The sequence below is a fragment of the Mesoplodon mirus genome, assembly GCF_964341445.2.
Source record: "Mesoplodon mirus genome assembly, contig: HAP1_SCAFFOLD_1303, whole genome shotgun sequence".
Classification (NCBI taxonomy): Eukaryota; Metazoa; Chordata; class Mammalia; order Artiodactyla; family Ziphiidae; genus Mesoplodon; species Mesoplodon mirus.
In genome coordinates this window covers 71,562-99,212 of record NW_028294792.1, presented here as the reverse complement: position 1 = coordinate 99,212, position 27,651 = coordinate 71,562, and the positions used below count along the sequence as shown (strand labels likewise).

Here is a 27,651-nt window from a genome sequence, read left to right as displayed (position 1 = left end):
TTCATGAACACCGCACTATAGAGTGAGTGGCCCAGTGACTGTGGCTACCAGTTTGGGTCCCTCATTGGCTGACTTGGTGTCGAGGTGGACTTGAACCTCTCTGACTGGATGCTCCCACCATCCCCATGATGTTGAGCTACAAGTCATGAAGGTTTTCCACTTCAAAAACAAGAGAATAAGGCCTAGAAAAGAATAGAATTAGATCATCTGAACGAGTTGGAGTAGACTTCTGATTCTAGGCAGCCTGGAATAAGTTGTTTCCCGAACTTTTTGTTGCACTTATTTCTATGCTGTATTGGAGTCCCCTTTTTAAGTGAATCCATAAACACAGTAATGGTGAAAAGGTTTCTGAATGGGCTATACTCTTCCTATCAATACTATCATCCCTGATTTGAGACTTATAACTGTTATTTAAGCAGTGAAGCCATTTCCCTCAGTTTGCCTTTACAATAAACCACAACATTACAAGGTGATTGCTCACTAGGTTCCCGTATTCCCTCAATCAACTGAAGTGAATAATTACTAGTTGTTACTCCCCTTTCCAATCTTCAACATCAGACTTTCCCTTTCCCCTCTCCATCCTAGATTTCCTATGTATCAGTCATCTCTGAGGTCCCAGTTATCACTTCAAAACCAATTATGGTATATTTTGAATATTTTGGGGTTTTTTTTAACTAATGTGTCCATTTAATTTCTGAATTTATAAATGTGAAAGAAACAAAGCTCACTAAAAATATTAATGGATTCTTTTTCTTAAAACGACTTCCTACATAATACGATATGTATTATATTTAGGTCCTTAATCCATTTTGAGTTTATTTTTGTGATTGCTGTTGGAGAATTTTCTAATTTCATTTTATTACATCTAGCTATCCAGTTTTCCCAGCACCATTTATTGAAGAGACTGTCTTTTCTCCATTATATATTCTTGCCTTTTTTATTGTAGATTAATTGACCGTAAGTTCATGGGTTTATTTCTGGGCTCTCTCTTCTATTCCACTAATCTATGCGTCTGTTTTAGTGCCAGTACTATACTGATTGATTACTGTAGTTTTCTGGTATAGCCTGAAGTCAGGGAACCATATTCCTCCAGCTCTGGTCTTCTTTCTTAAGATTGTTTTGGCTATTCGGGACCTTTTGTGTTTCCACACACATTTAAAAACTTTTTGTATAGTTCTGTGAAAAATGCCCCGGTATTTTCATAGGGATTACATTGAATCTGTCGATTGCCTTGGATAGTACAGTCATTTTAACAATATTAATTCTTCCAACCAATAAACATGGAATATCTTTCCCTCTGTGATGTCTTCAATTCCTTTCATCAGTGTCTTATAGTTTTCCAAGTACAGGTCTTTTACTAACTTAAGTACATTTATTCTTAGGTATTTTATTGATTATTTTTCTCTCACACTGGCAGTTTCTCAGTACTCAGAGTAACCAGTTTTGTTAAAATAACAGCTCACATTTATTCATCAATTCCAGTATGTGTGGTATTTTGGGGACCTAATTAATGTTAAAAGAATTTAAAATTTACTAAATGTTAAATAATTTTAGTGTTTATGTGTAAGTATTCCCATTTCTGTTTGTGTTCTGTCTTTGCAGAAAGTGGTTTTGTCATTCTCTTCATTCTGATCACTGGAGGTTTTGATAAGAATTGGAGGTAATAGCTGGTGAATTATGTCCCATGATTTTGAGGAGCACTCTGCAGACCATGTCAGAGAGTTCCTGCTCAGGCCATGGAGGCTCAGCCATGGAAAGGTAAGATTCTGTGTGGGAGTAAAATGGCTGCCAAGTGGCCAAAGTCATTCTGATGGAGGCAACGACTTCAGTTAGGGAGGTCAGACTCGTTCAGGAAGCTCAAACTGAGTTTTATTCAATGTAGGTGGCTTAGGTGACAACTTCTCAGAGTTCTCATGCATAAATAGTAGGCATAAATCAGCTGAGGTGAACTTTGCCTACGTGGGGCATAGTTCAAAGATTTTCTGGTAGAGGTCACGGAAAGTTTAAAGGTCACCAGATTTCCACTGTGATTGGTTGACTGGAGGCCAAGCAGGGGGCCATCCAATCACACGTGACATGGGGTGCCTTAGTGACAGGCCTCCCTGCTTTGCATTTTATCCAATCAGATATGAACATTGCCCGTGACATCAGAGAAGGCAGGGAGTATAAACGGGGCCAGCGGCACTCAACTGCCGCACTGTCCTTCCCTCTGAGCTGTGGGGGAGACGGTTCTGACATGTCTGAGCCTTCGCCTGAGACGTCTGAAGAAAGCCTGGCCACCAAGGAAGCAGAGCCCTCCAAAGCCGAGCCAAAGAACCCGAAGCAGAAGACACCGAAGCGCCGCGGCTACCGCAGCCGCCGCCGCTCTGATGGCTTCGACAGCTTTGCCGCCTATTTCCCCAGGGTGCTGAAGCAGGCCCACGAGGGCCTGAGCCTCTCAGAGGAGGCCGTGGACGTCATGGATTCGTTCGTTAAGGATATGTTTGAGCGAATCGCCAACGAGGCGGCGCACCTGGTCTGCTCCAGCAAGCGCTCCACCCTCAGCTCTGGAGAGATCCAGACCTCCGTGCGCCTGCTGCTGCCTGGGGAGCTGGGCAAGCATGCCATGTCCAAAGCCAGCAAGGCCGTCATCAGATACACCACTGGCAAATGAGCTGCCTCCGGACCATCTGAGCATCTCAAACCAAAGGCTCTTTTCAGAGCCACTCATTTGGCGGGAAAAGACCTGTAGCTCTGAAGAGTCCGATCCACTCTGGGTTTTCGCCCTGTGCCATGAGGGAAATACCATAAACCTCATCCACTCTGCTTGAGTATATGTCTTTAGTGCCATTCGTTCCACAGAGAATCACGAACTAGTCTTAGCCAAAATGCACCTTGTCACTTTCCTAACTGGTCATTTCTACTTGTGGTTTCTCTGTTCACCCATTTTAGGGATTTTTATGGTCAAAATTCTTTCCATACAAGATTCACTGACCATTTTTATTGTCATTCTCCCAGCTGTATATAGCAGTATCATCCAGAGATTTTTATGTGGGATATAGTAACTGAAAGAGTGAAGTAGTGGACATGAAAATCTCACTTACACGTTCATACGCCTTTAACATATCTCAAATCTGAATTCAGTTAAGTACATAAAATAGGACCCAAACGCAGTGTAAAACTAAATAATCTAATTTTCTAGAATCAAGCACCATACCTCGTGAAATTAGTATTCTACATAATTCAGATTTCTCTGATTTTATTTTTTTATGCCTAAAACTTTTCGGTTTTTATCCAGAAATCTTGACTGAACTGTAATTCTGCATGGATGATGAGATCATCCAATGACAGCAGCTGTAGCCACAGTCTGAGGAGCAGCAGCTTATGAGGGACTGGGAGCCCCTGAGCCAGAGCAATTGGCCCAGAGTGTGGTGGGGCGTCCAGAGCTGAACAAATAACAGCCTTCCTGTGATACTCAGCCGGGAGAGTGAGCGGGAAGGAGGTGTGATAGTTTCCCTGTGGTTTTCCCTTCGAGTACTTGCTTTTAATCATGGTGATTTAAGTACACACAACCAGATCTGGTAGTGGGACATGTCTCTATCTCCTTGCATGAAAATAAGAGGGGGAAGTTCAGCAGTTAAGAGAACTAAGATGACTCCTTCCTCTACCTCAAGTAATTTGAATGTTAATGCTTCTAATAATATTTATTGAATTTAATATCCATTGTGCTTTCTTCTTGGTGCATTGCCTTTTCTTCTAATCTTTTTCTAAAAATATGTTGCTGAATTTCAAGGATTTGTTGATTTTCCTAGTCCATTTTTCAAAAAATTGATTTCTAATTTCCTACATCATTGGAGAGAGAGAATGCACTCTATGATTTCAATCCTTTGTAATTTACTATGGTTTTCATTAGAAATTAATATTTCAGTATATTAAAATCTATTCATTCTGCACTTTTAAAATAAGCAACAACGATATGCTGTACAGCACAGGGAAATATAGAAATTATTTAATAATAACTTTAAACAGTATAATATATAAATATTTTGAATCACTTGTTATAAACCTGAACTAATATAATATTGTAACTCACCTATACTTTAAGAAAAAATATAAAAATTAAAAAGAAATTTTAAGTACCCCTGGATTAGGATGTACAAACCTGTGAAGGATGTCACTCTCAGCCAAAGAGAGAAAAGCTAGATAAACTGCAAAATTCCAACCTTTTCTTGAACCCAGTTTTAGTGCTTTCTCTATGTCAGGCTTTATAGATTTCTATGAGATCTAACTTATTTTCCCATGAATTTCACTTCCCAATTTATTCTCGTCCTCGTGTGAGCGTGTTATGGAACTTTCAGAATTATTTTATGTGTGATATGCAATAGAAATTGTGGAGGAGCAGTTATATACATCAACTACCCCTATTATACATTATCAACATATCCCAGTTTAAGCATACATTTAAATATATAAATGGGAACTGATAATAGCTTACAGAAGTGGCAAAACAAAGTTTTCACAAACATTTCACTTTTCTAAATCCCTGGTTGTTGAAATTATTTGAAATATCCCTACAGATGTATCAATCAATTCTTTCCTAGCAGAGAATCTTTAAAATACAAACTTTCATGACATGCAATTTTATATCCATTGAAGAGTGTCAAGTGAGAGCAGCTCAAGCTCCTGTCTCCACTGGGGGTCTGGCAGCCTGTGAGCTACAGCCATTGGCCCCAAATGTTGTCCAGTGACCAGGGCTGAACAGATAATAGCCTTTGTATGATAATCAAACTGGAGATTAAGGGGAAAGGAACTGTGGAACTTTGCTTTTTGTTTTTTTTTTTTTGGTTCCTTACTTATATTTAATCATGGGGATTTAATAACTTAAATCCAGAGCAAGTCATTTCTTCAGCCCCTTGCATCAGTTTAGAGGAGGTTTATCAGCAATAGAAGACCTAATATGCCTCCTTTTACCTCAAGTGGTTTGAATGTTAAGGTTCATATCTGTTCTTTTCCATTGTGTTTTATTTGTGTCCCATGAAGATTTTTATTTGTGTCATTTTTGTATAAGTGTATTGCCAAATTTCAAAGAAGTTGCTGATTTTCTATTTCTTGTTTAAAACAGATTTCTACCTTCCTACGACTGTTGAGAGAGGATGATCTGTGGGATTTCAGTCTTGTGCAGTATATTCTGATTTGCTTTAAAGCCCAGTACTTCCTCATGATTGTGAAGTGTTTCATTTGAACATGTAAAATCAGTTGTAAATAATCATTTTGACTGGGATGTACAAGGTAGTACAGGATGTCTCTCTCAGGCAAACAATGAGACAAAAGCTATATAAGTTGCAAAATTAAAAAATTTCTCGGGCTCATTCTGTGGAGAGACAAAAAACAAAGTATTCTACCTTGGTCACAGCACCACTTGCTGAAGAGCAAAATGGGGGACAGGATAAGACAGTAGAGAGAGTTCACAGAAAATTGCAGGTATGAAGGGGGCCAATATTACCTCCAGCGATCTCTTTGAGATCAGCAGAATTAGGATTTTGGCCAATAAGCCCCCTCATGAAGTTCATTACTTATTATTATTTGGGAAAGATGAAACTTAAAAGGTTTTGAAATAAAGAGAGCTTGCTGCACAGCTTGCCATTAAAATCTACCATGAAATCAGGTGCATACCTTCCTCTGTGTAAGAAATAGAAATTGTTGTACACACTGGAAAAAAAATTTCAGAACTCCAAACTCTTGGTAGAGCCAGGTGCCTTTTCTGAGAAACAAGTGTGGACCACTTTGAAAAGAGTTGACCTCAGAAAATCACTTAATGTCTATCATGCTAATGGTTGCTGCATCAAAATGCCAGTTTTTCTCCATATGAAACAGAGATTCATTACCAAGGTTATTTTTGCATGTTAGTCTCAAAGCTATGGTCTCTGTAAAAAGTATAAGAGCTCTAATACACCAGGACACTGCTATTGTGCTTTGGGTGTTTTGCTTTTGTGAAATCAGAAATGAAATAGGATCATTATTTATACATATTATATAATAGGTAATATGTTTACCTAATATGCATAATAGGTCTGGAGAGTGAAGACTGGGCATGCAAGGGTGAGCAACACATACAAAATTTAGAAAGGTAAGAAGATAAAGGGAATTTTGTGATTTTTCGTTGTTGAAGATGGGAAGGGGGAGTGAGCGATTGTGATTATACACTTCCGTGGGTTCTTGCAGAAAGAAGGGTACCTAGTGAGCAATTGCGATCTAATGGTGTGTGTGGTTTACTGTAAAGACAACCTGAGGAAAAGAGTGTAATGCTTAATCCACAAATTAGAACCATCAACGCGTGGAAAATAGTATTGCTAGGGCAAAAATATCCCATTCAAACTCTTTTCTCCATTACCCATGTTATGGAATTCATTTGAAGTGTGGATCCAAACACAGCAAACGAATAAGTAAACCAAAAAGTTCAAGGGAAAAAAAATCTATCCCAGATTCTAATCTACCCGGAAAAATTTTAATCTTGGAACTGAAGGGTCTACTCTAACTTCTTCAGGTAATCTGTGTCTATTCTTTTCCAGGCTTTACTATTTTTGAAAACAACCTTGGTGATATAGGCCTCGGATGATGGGAGATCCAATCAGAGAAGCTTAAGCACCACTCGCCTCTGAGTCAGCCAATGAGAGGCCAGCAACGGTGAGCTACAGCCATTGGTCCGGAATTCAAGCTGGTTTTCCGGGCTGAAGAAGTCAGTGCCTTCCTGGATGTTTAGCCTTGGTAAAAACTGACGGTATTAGGTTTGATTATTTGCCTGCTCTTTGCTTCTTTGCTTGATTGGTTGTATGTTTCTAATGGTGGTGTTTACCTGGGGCTGATATACAAAATGCCAGAGGTCCCTTTACTTGAAAGACACGTACATAATGTCTCACACTTCTGGAGGCCGGAAGTCCAAATCAAGATGTCAGCTGGTTTGGTTCCTCAGACTGCTGAGAAGGAAGCCTCTGTTCCAGGACTCTGTCCTTGGCTTGTGAAGATGGCAGAGAAACCCCTCTATCTGTTCACAGTTTTCTCCCTATATGACGGTCTCTGTGTCCATACTTCCCCTTTTATATGGATACAGGTCATTTTGTATTAAGGATCATCCTAATGGAGGCAGTTTAACTTGATTTCCCAGGAGAGATCCTATCTCTGTATACAATCACATGTCAGGTATTTGGGTTTAGCACATCAACATAGGAATTTAGGGAGAGAGTATTCAACCCACAGAAGACATGAATTTTGAGTTATAGGTGAGCATATCTCTTGACTCTTCAATTATATTAAGAGAACACTGGTTCTCTTCACCTATAAATACTGGTTTGATGTTTACGATGTGGTATAGTTACAGTTTTTGAACTCTTCCAACACATGTAAGCATAGATTATTGATGGAAAATCTTACTTAAACAGATATTTTTGATGAATGAATGCATTCAAAACCCTGAGAAATCTGGAAAAAAATGTAATGTTTTCATAATTGTGTATCATTTAGCGATCACTGCATTGCAAATTACTTCAACACTTAGTGGATTAAAGCAGCAATTATTTATTATTTCTCATGTATCTATGGGTCAGCTGAATGCTTCTGCTGACCTGGGTGGTATTTCTCAGGATTTTCGTGTAGCCCTTCTCTCTTTATTCATCGTCCCTGGTAGAGTTCATATCACATCACTTCCAAATTAGCAATGCATAGATAGGACTTTTCTCTGTGTGCTAAAATTGATGTTTCATTTTAAGTAACGTTTTGTAGATACTTAGATTAAAAATAGAAAGAGAGGGCTTCCCTGGCAGTGCAGTGGTTGAGAGTCCACCTGCCGATGCAGGGGTGACGGGTTCGTGCCCCGGTCCGGGAAGATCCCACATGCTGTGGAGTGGCTGGGCCCGGAGCCATGGCCACTGAGCCTGCGTGTCCAGAGCCTGTGCTCCACAACGAGAGAGGCCAAAACAGTGAGAGGCCCGCACACCGCAAAAAAAAAAAAAAAAAAAAAAAAAAATAGAGAACATTCGTGACTGCTTAAGGGAAAATAAGGTGAACCCTCTCATGTAATTTTCCTCAACTATTTGAACAGTGAATAGTTTTATTTATTTTAAAAATGTTCCTGACTTTCCACCTAGGTGAAGGGGGAAGAAACTCTTTCATTGTAGTCCCTATAAATGCACTGTGATTTGCTGAACAATGTTTGTTCAGTTTTGTTTGGTATTCCTTTTTTGCTTTTGAAAGAAATTGTAAATTTCCCTATTGATTAGGATGCTAAAACCTGAAAAGGATGTCACTCAGCTAAACAGTGAGACAAAATATGGACAACCTACAGAAATGAGAACTTTTCTTCAGGCCCTGAAAAAAGGGACTGCACCGTCCTGGAGAGACAAAACAGCATCTTTTTTAATGTTTTCAGAAACCCACAAACTCAGGATTAAGAATCGGGCAAGGCAGAAAACTAGAGAGAGCTTAACCACTCTGAGTTGTGTGGCTATGAAGGGGGCCATTGCCTGATCGAGGAGGACTGTAAAGGCCTTTTTTCCTTTGGTCCAGTGTATTGATAGAACTCGATTGGGCCAGTACCCCCCAAGAACTGTCCTTGTGGACATCAGACTAAGGATTTATGATAAATGAGCCACCGGAATGGGAATATTATTTATTTATATTCTTGAACATGGTATGAATCTTATGAAAATATTTCAGATAAAGAATTTGACTCTCAAGGAGACCAAGGAAAACTACCACCAAAGTATCCGCAGGTAAATCCCGCAGGTACCTCAGGATGATCTTACACACCTGGAACAAAATTTCGGATGACAAGAGAGCTCTAGGTAAAGCTCAAGGGCGACTGACACACAGGAAATCTAAGAAAGAGGAATAATAGGGTTTAATGTTGAAGAGGCTAAGGCCGAATAAGTACATGTGATTTTTGACTTCAGAAGGTAATTAAGGAGAAAGGGCACCTAGTGAGCAATCATGATCTAACAGTGTGGTTTACTGAAATGATAAACTAAGGGAAAGAGCTTTACTGCTTAAATAATAAAAGATAAACATCAACTCTGAGAAAATAGTATTAGCAGGACAAACATACCCCATTCAAACTTTTTCAACATGACTTGCATCAGGGAAATCATTTAAAAGCAGAATCAAGGACCCAAACACAGCACGGAAATAATTAAAGCAAAATGTTCAAGAAACAGTAACTATCCAAGGTGGAAGAAACTGAAGTTACACTTGTGACTGGTTCAGATTAATCTTATTTGTTTTTTTCCCTCAAGAGTACATTGTCCTGTTTTTGGAAAACGGAAACCTTCATGTCTTGCACCTCGGCATCATGGGGATGCTGGAAGTGTCCAATCAGAGCAGCCCAAGCACCACTCTGGGCCGTCTCAGCCAATGAAAAGCCTGCAGCTCCTGAGGTACAGCCATTGACTCAAAAGTGTGAGGAGGTGTCCTGGGCTGAAGTAATAGGAGTCTTTCCGGCACATGCAGCCTTTGAGATTGAGAGGGGAAAGGGATGTGATTCTTTGCCATTGGGCCAGATGTTACAATGTGACACGGTGTAATCCAGTAACAGCCTTCTTGGGAGATTTGGCCTTTAGAGATTATGGAGTATAGTGGAACGTTTCATTCCCTGTGGTTTGTTTGCTGGCTGGTGTTTAATCATGGTGATTTAATTATATGAATTCAGAGACTGTGCTGGACATGTCTTTTGTTCTTTGCATCAAATATGGCAAGATGTTGATTACTAATATTTCAAGTAAGATTTTTATATCTTCATTTGTAAATGGAGCTCTTCAGAAATTGGAATAGTAAGCTTTCTTCACTGCTTGTATCATTCCGTTACATTTTCTGGTAATAAAAATTAGCTTTTCCTCCTTCATGACTGAAACCATTTTATTGGCAGTAGAATTAGCTGTCCCTTAAATGTCCAAGAGGAAACCTGATCGGAAGCCTAGTCACTGTGGATGAAACCACACTGATGACCCCCATTTTTTCAATTCTTCTAAAGTCCCTTTTTGGTCCAACTTCTGTAATTTATTTCTACATAAATACATTTAAATATGCCTTTGATTGTATTATTGTAGACTCTTGAAAGTAATTTGATTTTCATTTTTAAATATTTCGCCTTTTATTGATTCCATTTTTTCTCCCTATGTTGGTTTCTTAAAGAATAGGGTAATAGGTAATAGTTGTGGCTCATGTGCTCTAGAGAGCTGGCTCAGTAGTTGTGGCACACAGGCTTAGTTGTTCCATGGCACGTGGGATGTTCCTGGACCAGGGCTCGAACCTGTGTCCCCTGCACTGGCAGGCAGATTCTTAACCACTGCTCCATCAGGGAAGCCCTTCTATTGCTTTTTATCTCTTTTTTACTTATTTTCTCTCTGATATTTATTATTTCCTTCCTTCTGCCGACCTTGAGCTTGGTTTGTTTTTTTCTTATTCTTTTAGATGTTGGGGTAGGTCGTTTATTTGAGATTTTTCTTGTGTCTTGAAGTAAGTCGGTATGGCTATAAGCTTCCCTCTTAGAACTGCTTTTGCTGTGCCCCATAGGTTTTGGAAAGATGTATTTTTATTTTCATTTGTCTCCAGGTATTTTCTAACTTCCTCTTTGATTTCCTCACTGACCCATTGGTTTATTACTAGCATATCGTTTAGTCTCCATGTGTTTGTGGTTTTCCCATTTTTCTTTATGTAATCATTTTCTAGTTTCATACAGTGTGGTTAGAAAAAATGCTTGGTACAATTTCTGTCCTCTTAAATTTGTTGAGACTTGGGTTGTGGCACAGCATGTGATCTATCCTGGAGAAAGTTTCATGTGCACTTGAAAAGAATGTGTATTCTGCTGTTTTTGAATGGAATGTCCTGTAGATGTCTATTAAGTGCAACTAGTCTAATGTGTCATTTAAGGCCACTACTTCCTTACTGATTTTTTATCTGGATTATCTGTCTATTGCTGTAAGTGGGGTGTTAAAGTTCCCTAATATTACTGTATTCTTGTCAATTTCTTCCAAGAAATTTTACACAACAGATGAGACACAGCTGGATGGAGAATTGGTGAATTAGAAAACAGATGAAAGAAATTACACAGAATAGCTCATAGTAAGATAAATGAAGTAGAAGATTAAAGAGAGGCCAAGGGACCTAAGAAATGGACTAAGAAGGTATTAAGTGCATTTTGTAGGCATGCCAGAAGTGGTAACCTTGTTAAATTTTAGAATAATAATATTCACAGGGACACGGTTGATAATTATCCAGAATTTAGGAAAGCCTTGATTCCATAGATTCAGGGAGCATACTTGGACACATCATATTAAAGCTACAGAGTTAGCATATAGATCATAATAGCAGACAAAAAGACACATTGTATACAGAGCAATGCAAATACTGTGACAGTAAATCTCCTTTCATCAACAAATGGAAGCCGAAAGTGAGTGGTGAGAGTAAGTAACCATCCACGTAGTGTTGTACTCCTAGCCTAAGTATCATGATAAGACTTTGATAGACTTGAAGATGGACCACTCAGCACACCAAAACAAGGACAGACTTACTGCCAGTCCTTAGCCATAAGCCACTTTAGATGTTACCTCTGCTGCACATAGCTACCTTGTCCAATGTTCTGTACTTCTTGAGTTGGCCCACTTCCAAGGACTGATCAAGGAGGTGGCATAAAGATCTGGCTATGTTGGACCAATGTGAAATGACTTCAACAGGCCTTTAGAACTCAGCATGGGATCAGAAAGTAATTTTGGAGGGTCTGCGTTAGATGTGCACTTCTCCCTCTGCCCACACCTACCTCTCGCATCCCTTTCTTGGGCATTGAGCATGCATAAATATCCTGCACACTAAACACCATATCGATGTTTGTGTCCTTAGAACTTAATTCAGAATAAAAGAGATTGGAGACAACATGAAAAATCATGGTATCAATATTTACACCAACAGATACCATGTGAAAGGAACTTCTAAGGAATGTTTGCCACTTCTGGTATCCCTAGGAGATGTACTTTATACTTTCTTAGTCCATTTGTTAGGTGTCTTGATCTCCATTTAATCCTTTTATTCTCTTTATGAAGTATTCTGTATTATTTTTTAATCTACCTTCTAATTCACATATTCTCTCTCCAGGGGTGTCTTAGCTATTTAAAATTTCTTTACTCTTCTATTCCAGTGTTTATGATTTTCTGTACTAGAAAGCTTATTTGCATCTTTTTTTTTTTTTTTTTTTTTTTTTTGCGGTACGTGGGCCCCTCACTGCCGCGGCCTCTCCCGTTGTGGAGCACAGGTTCCGGACGCACAGGCCCAGCAGCCATGGCCCACCGGCCCAGCCGCCCTGCGGCATGTGGGATCCTCCCGGACCGGGGCACGAACCTGCGTCCCCCGCATCAGCAGGTGGACTCTCAACCACTGTGCCACCAGGGAAGCCCTATTTGCATCTCTTTGATAATTAGCTATTGATTACTCATGTATTATGTATCTTATCATCTATTTAAATATGTTAATTAACATTTCTTGTACTTTGATGATAAATCTTTACAGGTTTCCATTTTGGTTTATTGTTTATGCTGATGTTGGCATTTTGGAAGGGGGGAAATCTGTGCTTGTTTTGGAGGACTTTAACTGTAGGAATATTTGTAGAAGCCTCAATTAAGGTTAAGCTCCCCTAGAAATAATTAGATTTGTATTTGCCATATATATGAGTTTACAAACAGAAATTAGTTGGGCCATGCTGATATTGTTAATTAGAACACCAAAGCTACATCAGGGCACTCTTTTGATTACAGATTCTCAAGGCAACATTTTATTCCCCAACCATAGTTAGGGACAAAATTAGAATTTTCCTTGGTTCTTTATTTCTTATGAGAAAAAAAGTCCAGTTTTTCACTATGGGTATAGTCAATTAAGCATTTATTTCATTTTTTAAAAAATATTTATTTATTTGGCTGCATCGGGTCTTAGCTGCGGCACACGGGACCTTTTAGTTGGAGCATGTGGAATCTTTAGTTGCAGTATGCGGGATCTTTAGTTGCAGCATGCAAACTCATAGTTGAGGCATGTGGGGTCTAGTTCCTTGACCAGGGATTGAACCCAGGCCCCCTGCGTTGGGAGTGTTGTGTCCTTGCCACCAGGGAAGTCCCAGTCAATTAAGCATTTAGAATTATGTGTATGTCTCAGCTGTCTATTAATTTGAGCCCATTTTCAAGCACACCTGAGTATTTAAAATAATGTTTAACATAATTTTGGGGGCTTCCCTGGTGGCGCAGTGGTTGAGAGTCCGCCTGCTGATGCAGGGGACACGGGTTCGTGCCCCGGTCTGGGAAGATCCCACATGCCGCGGAGCAGCTGGGCCCGTGAGCCATGGCCGCTGAGCCTGCGCGTCCGGAGCCTGTGCTCTGCAACGGGAGAGGCCACGGCAGTGAGAAGCCCGCGTACCGCAAAAAAAAAAAAAAAAAAAAAAAATATATATATATATATATATATATATATAATTTTGTATATTACAATTTATAATTGGAGGATTTTCAGTTTTTCTACCCAATACCCAAACAATTTCCAAACAAGAAGTGTAAACGTCCCTTAAAAATATAAACCATACTAAGATCACTCAGTGGTAATCAGCTGATATTTAAGCTACGCTGCAAAGTTCCAGGCAACTTTCACACACATGCCTGGTGCTGCAAGGGACCTCTTTTCTTGTGGGGATGTCCAGCAGGATAGGCTGACCTTTTACATGGTAGCCATGTGTCCTCAAAAAGCAAGACAGAAGGACATTCCCTCTTAAAGCTTAACCCCATAATTGGCATAATATAATTTCCACCATATTCTATTTATTGCTCAAAATAATCACAGCCTTCATCAGCTCAAGAGGAGGGGGAAATGAACAGAACCTCTCATTGGAAGGAGTATCCAGGAATGAGCAACATTCCTGGATCTAATATCCACTAAAACCAAGCTTCTTGAGATCCTTTTGGGTGCCATACACAGGGTATGGCCAAGAAACAAGTGTTTTGTTCATTATACTAAGGTGGTTGTCTATGGATTCGTTTACTCTTTACCTACCACTAGGAGAGGGACACCTATCATTTAGTGGAATCCTATACTCTACACCACAACTTTCACACTAAAGTGGAATGAAGTGTCTAAACATTATAGACACCCTCTCCCACTTGTAGGACCCTGCATGTAGACAAAGAAACACACAGGTAGGCAGCAAGGGGGATGTAAGTAGAGATTTCTTGGTGAAAGGAACTTGGACAGACAGGGTTTCAATATCTAATTTTTCTGACTTAGGGACACAGAGTTCTCCCATATTTCTCGTGGTTCCCTTCTTTCTTGGGTCCTCTAATGCCTGACACTTCAGTTGTAATCTATCCCTCTCAGCTGTGCCTTGAAAAGTACATATCCACAGAGTCATAAATGGGGCAGGTTTGAGGACAAAATTTAGGGAGAGGGAAAAGCATAAGAAGCCCTGGATATATGCCCTTGCATGATGTTGGAGTGTGGTTAAGGGAAACACTTGATTATACTTTTTCACTTGAATTAATTTCCAAATGGAGATTGAGGTAATTGAAGTTTATTCTTTTATATAAAGGTATTTCCTATCAAGCAGGTTGATCAAGAGAAGCATGGTTTCTGTTATCCTCTGATAGACTCACACACTCAAAGGCAAAACCATGCCTAATGGGTCAGACACTGAAGTGAGATTTAGGGAATCACCTAGGTCCTGGTGTCAGTTCTAATTCAGTAAATATGTGACTTTGGGTAATGCCCTTCACCTACCAGAATATGGTAAAGGAATCTGGGTTTTCAGAGGGATAGATTACACAAGCCAGTCCATTTACTTCAACAAGCACAATAACCTTGCATATTATTCCTACTTACAACAAATTTCACTCAGGTGCATGACAAAATACCTGCTCAAGTATCAGATCCACTGAGCTATATGGTTTCTGCTTATCTTCACTTCTCAAAGGCTGATGAATTTCACAATGCCTCTGTGTAGAATATTGCAGTTATTTCTGCAACGTGTTTCAGTTCTCGCTTATGTTTTACAATGAATTCTGTAATACAGATAATGTTGAAAAAAGTTTGAATGGGGTATGCTTGTCCTATTAATACTATTTTCTTAGGGTTGGAACTTATAGTTTGTTATTTAAGCAGTAAAGCCCTTGCTCTAATTCGTATTTTCAGTAGTCAACACCATTAGATCATGATTGCTCTTTAGGTGTCCATTTTCTTCAATTACACTCTGAAGTGAATAATTACATATGCTCATATCTCCTCCAAGGTCTTCAACCTTGAACTCCATTTTCCCTCTCTCCTTCCTAGATGCCATGTGTGTCACTTATCCTTGCGCTTCTGTCTTCACAGCGTATATGGTACAGTTGTAACACTGGTTTACTAATGCCTGTATTTGATTATTGGATTTACTAAATGTAAAACACACCTAGCACAATAAAAATATCCTAGTAGGTTAGATTTCTTAACAGGAATTCTCACATATTATTAATGTGCAAGAAATGTTTAGAAAAACATTTGTATTTCATACGGGCAAACACTGGGATATTGAAGCAGCAACAATGAGCACAATAGGAATTAAATAATTTTGTGAAATACCATTTTATCCTATGGGTCCACAGTTCTCTTTTTGAAAATGCAATGGCTCTGAAATGAGCTTTCTGCTTCCAAAATTATATTCAGGTTCTGTACGACCAACTTGAGGTCCCACACAGAGATATTTACTTGCCATTGATTTGGTGGAAGATTTTCCTGGTCTCCTTGGGAATCATATTCTTTTAAAAAAATTCTTTCATAAGATTCCTCTAATATTCCACAAAATAATAAATAAGATTCCTGAAAATGGGACTCATTTATCCTAAATATTTACTCCAGCGACCAAGGAGAGCTCTGGAGATATAATAGCCCATCAGAATTCTTCAATCTTGGACTGAAAAACACAGACTTTCACTGCCCATTCTTTAAAAGACACTGCCTCCTTCATACCTGAACTACTCAGGGAAGCTCTCTCTAGTATCTTGCCACGGCACCCCAATTCTTTTTCCTTATCTCACAAGGCTCTGCCAATTTAAAAAAAGTATTTTGTTTAGTCTGTCCTGTAGAGACCTGTCCCTCTTCTGAGGGGCTCAGGAAAAGTTTGATTTTGTAGATTATCAGGAATTTATCTCAGTGTTTGGCTGAGAGTGATATACTTTACAGGTTCTTATATCCTACACAATAGGAAATAATTACAACTTTTTAAAAAGAAGTACAAATGGAATACAAAAATTGAAAAATATGTAGGTGTAAAGCAACATAATACTTTCTAAAAATTGAAAATGACAGAGTATCTTCTCCCTCACAGATAAGAAGAAATAAAATACTAAAATGAAATTACTGAACATTCACATAATTGTGAAAATGACTGTGGCAGGGCCACCTTGTTTCACTTAAGTGGTCACCAGTGTTCTCTTAATAAAATGGAAGAGGCAGGAGATATGTCTATATTTAGCTCAGAATACATATCTCCTATGGGTTGAATTTGTACCTCTAAAATTCATCTATCTATGCTGTAAATACTCGTACTCATATGTGATCATATTTGGAATCTTTACTGGGTAATCAAGTTAAAATATGTTCATTAGAGTAGGTCTTAATCCAAATGAGTTGCATCCATATAAAAAGGGAAAATCAGACATAGATACATACATATAGGGAGGAAAATGTGTGGAGGTGTAGGGAGATTTCAGCTATCCACAAGGCAAGGAGAGGGTCCTAGAATAGATGCCCCTTATGCATTCACACCTTGCATAAGATCCAACTCAGATGTAACCTTGATTTGGACTTAGAGCCTCCAGAAGTATGAGACAATAAATGTATGTTGTTTAAGTGACCCAATCACCAGCATTTTGTACAGAAGCTCTAGAAAACTTATATAATATTTAAATGACCTTGATTAGATTTTTTTTTTTTTTTTTTTGCGGTACGTGGGCCTCTCACTGTTGTGGCCTCTCCCGTTGCAGAGCACAGGCTCCGGACGCACAGGCTCAGCGGCCATGGCTCACGGGCCCAGCCGCTCTGCGGCATGTGGGATCTTCCCGGACCGGGGCACGAACCCGTATCCCCTGCCTTGGCAGGCGGACTCTCAACTGCTGCGCCACCAGGGAAGCCCGACCTTGATTAGATTTATAAAACAAAGAAACAAACAGCAGATAAATAATCACACTTGTTACCCTACTGTCACCAAACCTGAACATCCCAGGAAGACTGTTACTGGTTCATTCATGAACACCGCACTATAGAGTGAGTGGCCCAGTGACTGTGGCTACCAGTTTGGGTCCCTCATTGGCTGACTTGGTGTCGAGGTGGACTTGAACCTCTCTGACTGGATGCTCCCACCATCCCCATGATGTTGAGCTACAAGTCATGAAGGTTTTCCACTTCAAAAACAAGAGAATAAGGCCTAGAAAAGAATAGAATTAGATCATCTGAACGAGTTGGAGTAGACTTCTGATTCTAGGCAGCCTGGAATAAGTTGTTTCCTGAACTTTTTGTTGCACTTATTTCTATGCTGTATTGGAGTCCCCTTTTTAAGTGAATCCATAAACACAGTAATGGTGAAAAGGTTTCTGAATGGGCTATACTCTTCCTATCAATACTATCATCCCTGATTTGAGACTTATAACTGTTATTTAAGCAGTGAAGCCATTTCCCTCAGTTTGCCTTTACAATAAACCACAACATTACAAGGTGATTGCTCACTAGGTTCCCGTATTCCCTCAATCAACTGAAGTGAATAATTACTAGTTGTTACTCCCCTTTCCAATCTTCAACATCAGACTTTCCCTTTCCCCTCTCCATCCTAGATTTCCTATGTATCAGTCATCTCTGAGGTCCCAGTTATCACTTCAAAACCAATTATGGTATATTTTGAATATTTTGGGGTTTTTTTTAACTAATGTGTCCATTTAATTTCTGAATTTATAAATGTGAAAGAAACAAAGCTCACTAAAAATATTAATGGATTCTTTTTCTTAAAACGACTTCCTACATAATACGATATGTATTATATTTAGGTCCTTAATCCATTTTGAGTTTATTTTTGTGATTGCTGTTGGAGAATTTTCTAATTTCATTTTATTACATCTAGCTATCCAGTTTTCCCAGCACCATTTATTGAAGAGACTGTCTTTTCTCCATTATATATTCTTGCCTTTTTTATTGTAGATTAATTGACCGTAAGTTCATGGGTTTATTTCTGGGCTCTCTCTTCTATTCCACTAATCTATGCGTCTGTTTTAGTGCCAGTACTATACTGATTGATTACTGTAGTTTTCTGGTATAGTCTGAAGTCAGGGAACCATATTCCTCCAGCTCTGGTCTTCTTTCTTAAGATTGTTTTGGCTATTCGGGACCTTTTGTGTTTCCACACACATTTAAAAACTTTTTGTATAGTTCTGTGAAAAATGCCCCGGTATTTTCATAGGGATTACATTGAATCTGTCGATTGCCTTGGATAGTACAGTCATTTTAACAATATTAATTCTTCCAACCAATAAACATGGAATATCTTTCCCTCTGTGATGTCTTCAATTCCTTTCATCAGTGTCTTATAGTTTTCCAAGTACAGGTCTTTTACTAACTTAAGTACATTTATTCTTAGGTATTTTATTGATTATTTTTCTCTCACACTGGCAGTTTCTCAGTACTCAGAGTAACCAGTTTTGTTAAAATAACAGCTCACATTTATTCATCAATTCCAGTATGTGTGGTATTTTGGGGACCTAATTAATGTTAAAAGAATTTAAAATTTACTAAATGTTAAATAATTTTAGTGTTTATGTGTAAGTATTCCCATTTCTGTTTGTGTTCTGTCTTTGCAGAAAGTGGTTTTGTCATTCTCTTCATTCTGATCACTGGAGGTTTTGATAAGAATTGGAGGTAATAGCTGGTGAATTATGTCCCATGATTTTGAGGAGCACTCTGCAGACCATGTCAGAGAGTTCCTGCTCAGGCCATGGAGGCTCAGCCATGGAAAGGTAAGATTCTGTGTGGGAGTAAAATGGCTGCCAAGTGGCCAAAGTCATTCTGATGGAGGCAACGACTTCAGTTAGGGAGGTCAGACTCGTTCAGGAAGCTCAAACTGAGTTTTATTCAATGTAGGTGGCTTAGGTGACAACTTCTCAGAGTTCTCATGCATAAATAGTAGGCATAAATCAGCTGAGGTGAACTTTGCCTACGTGGGGCATAGTTCAAAGATTTTCTGGTAGAGGTCACGGAAAGTTTAAAGGTCACCAGATTTCCACTGTGATTGGTTGACTGGAGGCCAAGCAGGGGGCCATCCAATCACACGTGACATGGGGTGCCTTAGTGACAGGCCTCCCTGCTTTGCATTTTATCCAATCAGATATGAACATTGCCCGTGACATCAGAGAAGGCAGGGAGTATAAACGGGGCCAGCGGCACTCAACTGCCGCACTGTCCTTCCCTCTGAGCTGTGGGGGAGACGGTTCTGACATGTCTGAGCCTTCGCCTGAGACGTCTGAAGAAAGCCTGGCCACCAAGGAAGCAGAGCCCTCCAAAGCCGAGCCAAAGAACCCGAAGCAGAAGACACCGAAGCGCCGCGGCTACCGCAGCCGCCGCCGCTCTGATGGCTTCGACAGCTTTGCCGCCTATTTCCCCAGGGTGCTGAAGCAGGCCCACGAGGGCCTGAGCCTCTCAGAGGAGGCCGTGGACGTCATGGATTCGTTCGTTAAGGATATGTTTGAGCGAATCGCCAACGAGGCGGCGCACCTGGTCTGCTCCAGCAAGCGCTCCACCCTCAGCTCTGGAGAGATCCAGACCTCCGTGCGCCTGCTGCTGCCTGGGGAGCTGGGCAAGCATGCCATGTCCAAAGCCAGCAAGGCCGTCATCAGATACACCACTGGCAAATGAGCTGCCTCCGGACCATCTGAGCATCTCAAACCAAAGGCTCTTTTCAGAGCCACTCATTTGGCGGGAAAAGACCTGTAGCTCTGAAGAGTCCGATCCACTCTGGGTTTTCGCCCTGTGCCATGAGGGAAATACCATAAACCTCATCCACTCTGCTTGAGTATATGTCTTTAGTGCCATTCGTTCCACAGAGAATCACGAACTAGTCTTAGCCAAAATGCACCTTGTCACTTTCCTAACTGGTCATTTCTACTTGTGGTTTCTCTGTTCACCCATTTTAGGGATTTTTATGGTCAAAATTCTTTCCATACAAGATTCACTGACCATTTTTATTGTCATTCTCCCAGCTGTATATAGCAGTATCATCCAGAGATTTTTATGTGGGATATAGTAACTGAAAGAGTGAAGTAGTGGACATGAAAATCTCACTTACACGTTCATACGCCTTTAACATATCTCAAATCTGAATTCAGTTAAGTACATAAAATAGGACCCAAACGCAGTGTAAAACTAAATAATCTAATTTTCTAGAATCAAGCACCATACCTCGTGAAATTAGTATTCTACATAATTCAGATTTCTCTGATTTTATTTTTTTATGCCTAAAACTTTTCGGTTTTTATCCAGAAATCTTGACTGAACTGTAATTCTGCATGGATGATGAGATCATCCAATGACAGCAGCTGTAGCCACAGTCTGAGGAGCAGCAGCTTATGAGGGACTGGGAGCCCCTGAGCCAGAGCAATTGGCCCAGAGTGTGGTGGGGCGTCCAGAGCTGAACAAATAACAGCCTTCCTGTGATACTCAGCCGGGAGAGTGAGCGGGAAGGAGGTGTGATAGTTTCCCTGTGGTTTTCCCTTCGAGTACTTGCTTTTAATCATGGTGATTTAAGTACACACAACCAGATCTGGTAGTGGGACATGTCTCTATCTCCTTGCATGAAAATAAGAGGGGGAAGTTCAGCAGTTAAGAGAACTAAGATGACTCCTTCCTCTACCTCAAGTAATTTGAATGTTAATGCTTCTAATAATATTTATTGAATTTAATATCCATTGTGCTTTCTTCTTGGTGCATTGCCTTTTCTTCTAATCTTTTTCTAAAAATATGTTGCTGAATTTCAAGGATTTGTTGATTTTCCTAGTCCATTTTTCAAAAAATTGATTTCTAATTTCCTACATCATTGGAGAGAGAGAATGCACTCTATGATTTCAATCCTTTGTAATTTACTATGGTTTTCATTAGAAATTAATATTTCAGTATATTAAAATCTATTCATTCTGCACTTTTAAAATAAGCAACAACGATATGCTGTACAGCACAGGGAAATATAGAAATTATTTAATAATAACTTTAAACAGTATAATATATAAATATTTTGAATCACTTGTTATAAACCTGAACTAATATAATATTGTAACTCACCTATACTTTAAGAAAAAATATAAAAATTAAAAAGAAATTTTAAGTACCCCTGGATTAGGATGTACAAACCTGTGAAGGATGTCACTCTCAGCCAAAGAGAGAAAAGCTAGATAAACTGCAAAATTCCAACCTTTTCTTGAACCCAGTTTTAGTGCTTTCTCTATGTCAGGCTTTATAGATTTCTATGAGATCTAACTTATTTTCCCATGAATTTCACTTCCCAATTTATTCTCGTCCTCGTGTGAGCGTGTTATGGAACTTTCAGAATTATTTTATGTGTGATATGCAATAGAAATTGTGGAGGAGCAGTTATATACATCAACTACCCCTATTATACATTATCAACATATCCCAGTTTAAGCATACATTTAAATATATAAATGGGAACTGATAATAGCTTACAGAAGTGGCAAAACAAAGTTTTCACAAACATTTCACTTTTCTAAATCCCTGGTTGTTGAAATTATTTGAAATATCCCTACAGATGTATCAATCAATTCTTTCCTAGCAGAGAATCTTTAAAATACAAACTTTCATGACATGCAATTTTATATCCATTGAAGAGTGTCAAGTGAGAGCAGCTCAAGCTCCTGTCTCCACTGGGGGTCTGGCAGCCTGTGAGCTACAGCCATTGGCCCCAAATGTTGTCCAGTGACCAGGGCTGAACAGATAATAGCCTTTGTATGATAATCAAACTGGAGATTAAGGGGAAAGGAACTGTGGAACTTTGCTTTTTGTTTTTTTTTTTTTGGTTCCTTACTTATATTTAATCATGGGGATTTAATAACTTAAATCCAGAGCAAGTCATTTCTTCAGCCCCTTGCATCAGTTTAGAGGAGGTTTATCAGCAATAGAAGACCTAATATGCCTCCTTTTACCTCAAGTGGTTTGAATGTTAAGGTTCATATCTGTTCTTTTCCATTGTGTTTTATTTGTGTCCCATGAAGATTTTTATTTGTGTCATTTTTGTATAAGTGTATTGCCAAATTTCAAAGAAGTTGCTGATTTTCTATTTCTTGTTTAAAACAGATTTCTACCTTCCTACGACTGTTGAGAGAGGATGATCTGTGGGATTTCAGTCTTGTGCAGTATATTCTGATTTGCTTTAAAGCCCAGTACTTCCTCATGATTGTGAAGTGTTTCATTTGAACATGTAAAATCAGTTGTAAATAATCATTTTGACTGGGATGTACAAGGTAGTACAGGATGTCTCTCTCAGGCAAACAATGAGACAAAAGCTATATAAGTTGCAAAATTAAAAAATTTCTCGGGCTCATTCTGTGGAGAGACAAAAAACAAAGTATTCTACCTTGGTCACAGCACCACTTGCTGAAGAGCAAAATGGGGGACAGGATAAGACAGTAGAGAGAGTTCACAGAAAATTGCAGGTATGAAGGGGGCCAATATTACCTCCAGCGATCTCTTTGAGATCAGCAGAATTAGGATTTTGGCCAATAAGCCCCCTCATGAAGTTCATTACTTATTATTATTTGGGAAAGATGAAACTTAAAAGGTTTTGAAATAAAGAGAGCTTGCTGCACAGCTTGCCATTAAAATCTACCATGAAATCAGGTGCATACCTTCCTCTGTGTAAGAAATAGAAATTGTTGTACACACTGGAAAAAAAATTTCAGAACTCCAAACTCTTGGTAGAGCCAGGTGCCTTTTCTGAGAAACAAGTGTGGACCACTTTGAAAAGAGTTGACCTCAGAAAATCACTTAATGTCTATCATGCTAATGGTTGCTGCATCAAAATGCCAGTTTTTCTCCATATGAAACAGAGATTCATTACCAAGGTTATTTTTGCATGTTAGTCTCAAAGCTATGGTCTCTGTAAAAAGTATAAGAGCTCTAATACACCAGGACACTGCTATTGTGCTTTGGGTGTTTTGCTTTTGTGAAATCAGAAATGAAATAGGATCATTATTTATACATATTATATAATAGGTAATATGTTTACCTAATATGCATAATAGGTCTGGAGAGTGAAGACTGGGCATGCAAGGGTGAGCAACACATACAAAATTTAGAAAGGTAAGAAGATAAAGGGAATTTTGTGATTTTTCGTTGTTGAAGATGGGAAGGGGGAGTGAGCGATTGTGATTATACACTTCCGTGGGTTCTTGCAGAAAGAAGGGTACCTAGTGAGCAATTGCGATCTAATGGTGTGTGTGGTTTACTGTAAAGACAACCTGAGGAAAAGAGTGTAATGCTTAATCCACAAATTAGAACCATCAACGCGTGGAAAATAGTATTGCTAGGGCAAAAATATCCCATTCAAACTCTTTTCTCCATTACCCATGTTATGGAATTCATTTGAAGTGTGGATCCAAACACAGCAAACGAATAAGTAAACCAAAAAGTTCAAGGGAAAAAAAATCTATCCCAGATTCTAATCTACCCGGAAAAATTTTAATCTTGGAACTGAAGGGTCTACTCTAACTTCTTCAGGTAATCTGTGTCTATTCTTTTCCAGGCTTTACTATTTTTGAAAACAACCTTGGTGATATAGGCCTCGGATGATGGGAGATCCAATCAGAGAAGCTTAAGCACCACTCGCCTCTGAGTCAGCCAATGAGAGGCCAGCAACGGTGAGCTACAGCCATTGGTCCGGAATTCAAGCTGGTTTTCCGGGCTGAAGAAGTCAGTGCCTTCCTGGATGTTTAGCCTTGGTAAAAACTGACGGTATTAGGTTTGATTATTTGCCTGCTCTTTGCTTCTTTGCTTGATTGGTTGTATGTTTCTAATGGTGGTGTTTACCTGGGGCTGATATACAAAATGCCAGAGGTCCCTTTACTTGAAAGACACGTACATAATGTCTCACACTTCTGGAGGCCGGAAGTCCAAATCAAGATGTCAGCTGGTTTGGTTCCTCAGACTGCTGAGAAGGAAGCCTCTGTTCCAGGACTCTGTCCTTGGCTTGTGAAGATGGCAGAGAAACCCCTCTATCTGTTCACAGTTTTCTCCCTATATGACGGTCTCTGTGTCCATACTTCCCCTTTTATATGGATACAGGTCATTTTGTATTAAGGATCATCCTAATGGAGGCAGTTTAACTTGATTTCCCAGGAGAGATCCTATCTCTGTATACAATCACATGTCAGGTATTTGGGTTTAGCACATCAACATAGGAATTTAGGGAGAGAGTATTCAACCCACAGAAGACATGAATTTTGAGTTATAGGTGAGCATATCTCTTGACTCTTCAATTATATTAAGAGAACACTGGTTCTCTTCACCTATAAATACTGGTTTGATGTTTACGATGTGGTATAGTTACAGTTTTTGAACTCTTCCAACACATGTAAGCATAGATTATTGATGGAAAATCTTACTTAAACAGATATTTTTGATGAATGAATGCATTCAAAACCCTGAGAAATCTGGAAAAAAATGTAATGTTTTCATAATTGTGTATCATTTAGCGATCACTGCATTGCAAATTACTTCAACACTTAGTGGATTAAAGCAGCAATTATTTATTATTTCTCATGTATCTATGGGTCAGCTGAATGCTTCTGCTGACCTGGGTGGTATTTCTCAGGATTTTCGTGTAGCCCTTCTCTCTTTATTCATCGTCCCTGGTAGAGTTCATATCACATCACTTCCAAATTAGCAATGCATAGATAGGACTTTTCTCTGTGTGCTAAAATTGATGTTTCATTTTAAGTAACGTTTTGTAGATACTTAGATTAAAAATAGAAAGAGAGGGCTTCCCTGGCAGTGCAGTGGTTGAGAGTCCACCTGCCGATGCAGGGGTGACGGGTTCGTGCCCCGGTCCGGGAAGATCCCACATGCTGTGGAGTGGCTGGGCCCGGAGCCATGGCCACTGAGCCTGCGTGTCCAGAGCCTGTGCTCCACAACGAGAGAGGCCAAAACAGTGAGAGGCCCGCACACCGCAAAAAAAAAAAAAAAAAAAAAAAAAAAATAGAGAACATTCGTGACTGCTTAAGGGAAAATAAGGTGAACCCTCTCATGTAATTTTCCTCAACTATTTGAACAGTGAATAGTTTTATTTATTTTAAAAATGTTCCTGACTTTCCACCTAGGTGAAGGGGGAAGAAACTCTTTCATTGTAGTCCCTATAAATGCACTGTGATTTGCTGAACAATGTTTGTTCAGTTTTGTTTGGTATTCCTTTTTTGCTTTTGAAAGAAATTGTAAATTTCCCTATTGATTAGGATGCTAAAACCTGAAAAGGATGTCACTCAGCTAAACAGTGAGACAAAATATGGACAACCTACAGAAATGAGAACTTTTCTTCAGGCCCTGAAAAAAGGGACTGCACCGTCCTGGAGAGACAAAACAGCATCTTTTTTAATGTTTTCAGAAACCCACAAACTCAGGATTAAGAATCGGGCAAGGCAGAAAACTAGAGAGAGCTTAACCACTCTGAGTTGTGTGGCTATGAAGGGGGCCATTGCCTGATCGAGGAGGACTGTAAAGGCCTTTTTTCCTTTGGTCCAGTGTATTGATAGAACTCGATTGGGCCAGTACCCCCCAAGAACTGTCCTTGTGGACATCAGACTAAGGATTTATGATAAATGAGCCACCGGAATGGGAATATTATTTATTTATATTCTTGAACATGGTATGAATCTTATGAAAATATTTCAGATAAAGAATTTGACTCTCAAGGAGACCAAGGAAAACTACCACCAAAGTATCCGCAGGTAAATCCCGCAGGTACCTCAGGATGATCTTACACACCTGGAACAAAATTTCGGATGACAAGAGAGCTCTAGGTAAAGCTCAAGGGCGACTGACACACAGGAAATCTAAGAAAGAGGAATAATAGGGTTTAATGTTGAAGAGGCTAAGGCCGAATAAGTACATGTGATTTTTGACTTCAGAAGGTAATTAAGGAGAAAGGGCACCTAGTGAGCAATCATGATCTAACAGTGTGGTTTACTGAAATGATAAACTAAGGGAAAGAGCTTTACTGCTTAAATAATAAAAGATAAACATCAACTCTGAGAAAATAGTATTAGCAGGACAAACATACCCCATTCAAACTTTTTCAACATGACTTGCATCAGGGAAATCATTTAAAAGCAGAATCAAGGACCCAAACACAGCACGGAAATAATTAAAGCAAAATGTTCAAGAAACAGTAACTATCCAAGGTGGAAGAAACTGAAGTTACACTTGTGACTGGTTCAGATTAATCTTATTTGTTTTTTTCCCTCAAGAGTACATTGTCCTGTTTTTGGAAAACGGAAACCTTCATGTCTTGCACCTCGGCATCATGGGGATGCTGGAAGTGTCCAATCAGAGCAGCCCAAGCACCACTCTGGGCCGTCTCAGCCAATGAAAAGCCTGCAGCTCCTGAGGTACAGCCATTGACTCAAAAGTGTGAGGAGGTGTCCTGGGCTGAAGTAATAGGAGTCTTTCCGGCACATGCAGCCTTTGAGATTGAGAGGGGAAAGGGATGTGATTCTTTGCCATTGGGCCAGATGTTACAATGTGACACGGTGTAATCCAGTAACAGCCTTCTTGGGAGATTTGGCCTTTAGAGATTATGGAGTATAGTGGAACGTTTCATTCCCTGTGGTTTGTTTGCTGGCTGGTGTTTAATCATGGTGATTTAATTATATGAATTCAGAGACTGTGCTGGACATGTCTTTTGTTCTTTGCATCAAATATGGCAAGATGTTGATTACTAATATTTCAAGTAAGATTTTTATATCTTCATTTGTAAATGGAGCTCTTCAGAAATTGGAATAGTAAGCTTTCTTCACTGCTTGTATCATTCCGTTATACTTTCTGGTAATAAAAATTAGCTTTTCCTCCTTCATGACTGAAACCATTTTATTGGCAGTAGAATTAGCTGTCCCTTAAATGTCCAAGAGGAAACCTGATCGGAAGCCTAGTCACTGTGGATGAAACCACACTGATGACCCCCATTTTTTCAATTCTTCTAAAGTCCCTTTTTGGTCCAACTTCTGTAATTTATTTCTACATAAATACATTTAAATATGCCTTTGATTGTATTATTGTAGACTCTTGAAAGTAATTTGATTTTCATTTTTAAATATTTCGCCTTTTATTGATTCCATTTTTTCTCCCTATGTTGGTTTCTTAAAGAATAGGGTAATAGGTAATAGTTGTGGCTCATGTGCTCTAGAGAGCTGGCTCAGTAGTTGTGGCACTCAGGCTTAGTTGTTCCATGGCACGTGGGATGTTCCTGGACCAGGGCTCGAACCTGTGTCCCCTGCACTGGCAGGCAGATTCTTAACCACTGCTCCATCAGGGAAGCCCTTCTATTGCTTTTTATCTCTTTTTTACTTATTTTCTCTCTGATATTTATTATTT

At 39.3% G+C, this 27,651-nt stretch overlaps 2 protein-coding genes across 2 annotated transcripts; both read left to right on the top strand.

Annotated features, from left to right (window-relative positions):
- The first annotated feature begins 2,207 nt into the window (after positions 1 to 2,207).
- On the top strand, positions 2,208 to 2,778 carry LOC309797957 (late histone H2B.L4-like). Its single transcript, XM_082646324.1, has one exon. The coding sequence runs from the start codon at positions 2,237 to 2,239 to the stop codon at positions 2,651 to 2,653; it is 417 nt and encodes a 138-aa protein (XP_082502450.1). The 5' UTR covers positions 2,208 to 2,236; the 3' UTR covers positions 2,654 to 2,778.
- Positions 2,779 to 19,456: 16,678 nt separating this feature from the next.
- Positions 19,457 to 20,042, top strand: LOC309797961 (late histone H2B.L4-like). The gene has a single exon (XM_082646328.1). It carries the CDS (start codon positions 19,501 to 19,503, stop codon positions 19,915 to 19,917), a length of 417 nt encoding a protein of 138 aa, XP_082502454.1. The 5' UTR covers positions 19,457 to 19,500; the 3' UTR covers positions 19,918 to 20,042.
- Positions 20,043 to 27,651: the final 7,609 nt, after the last annotated feature.

What these genes read in the sequence shown, in the direction of transcription:
- LOC309797957 (XM_082646324.1), top strand. Translation starts at nt 2,237, where the DNA reads ATGTCTGAGCCTTCGCCTGAGACGTCTGAAGAAAGCCTGGCCACCAAG.
- LOC309797961 (XM_082646328.1), top strand. Translation starts at nt 19,501, where the DNA reads ATGTCTGAGCCTTCGCCTGAGACGTCTGAAGAAAGCCTGGCCACCAAG.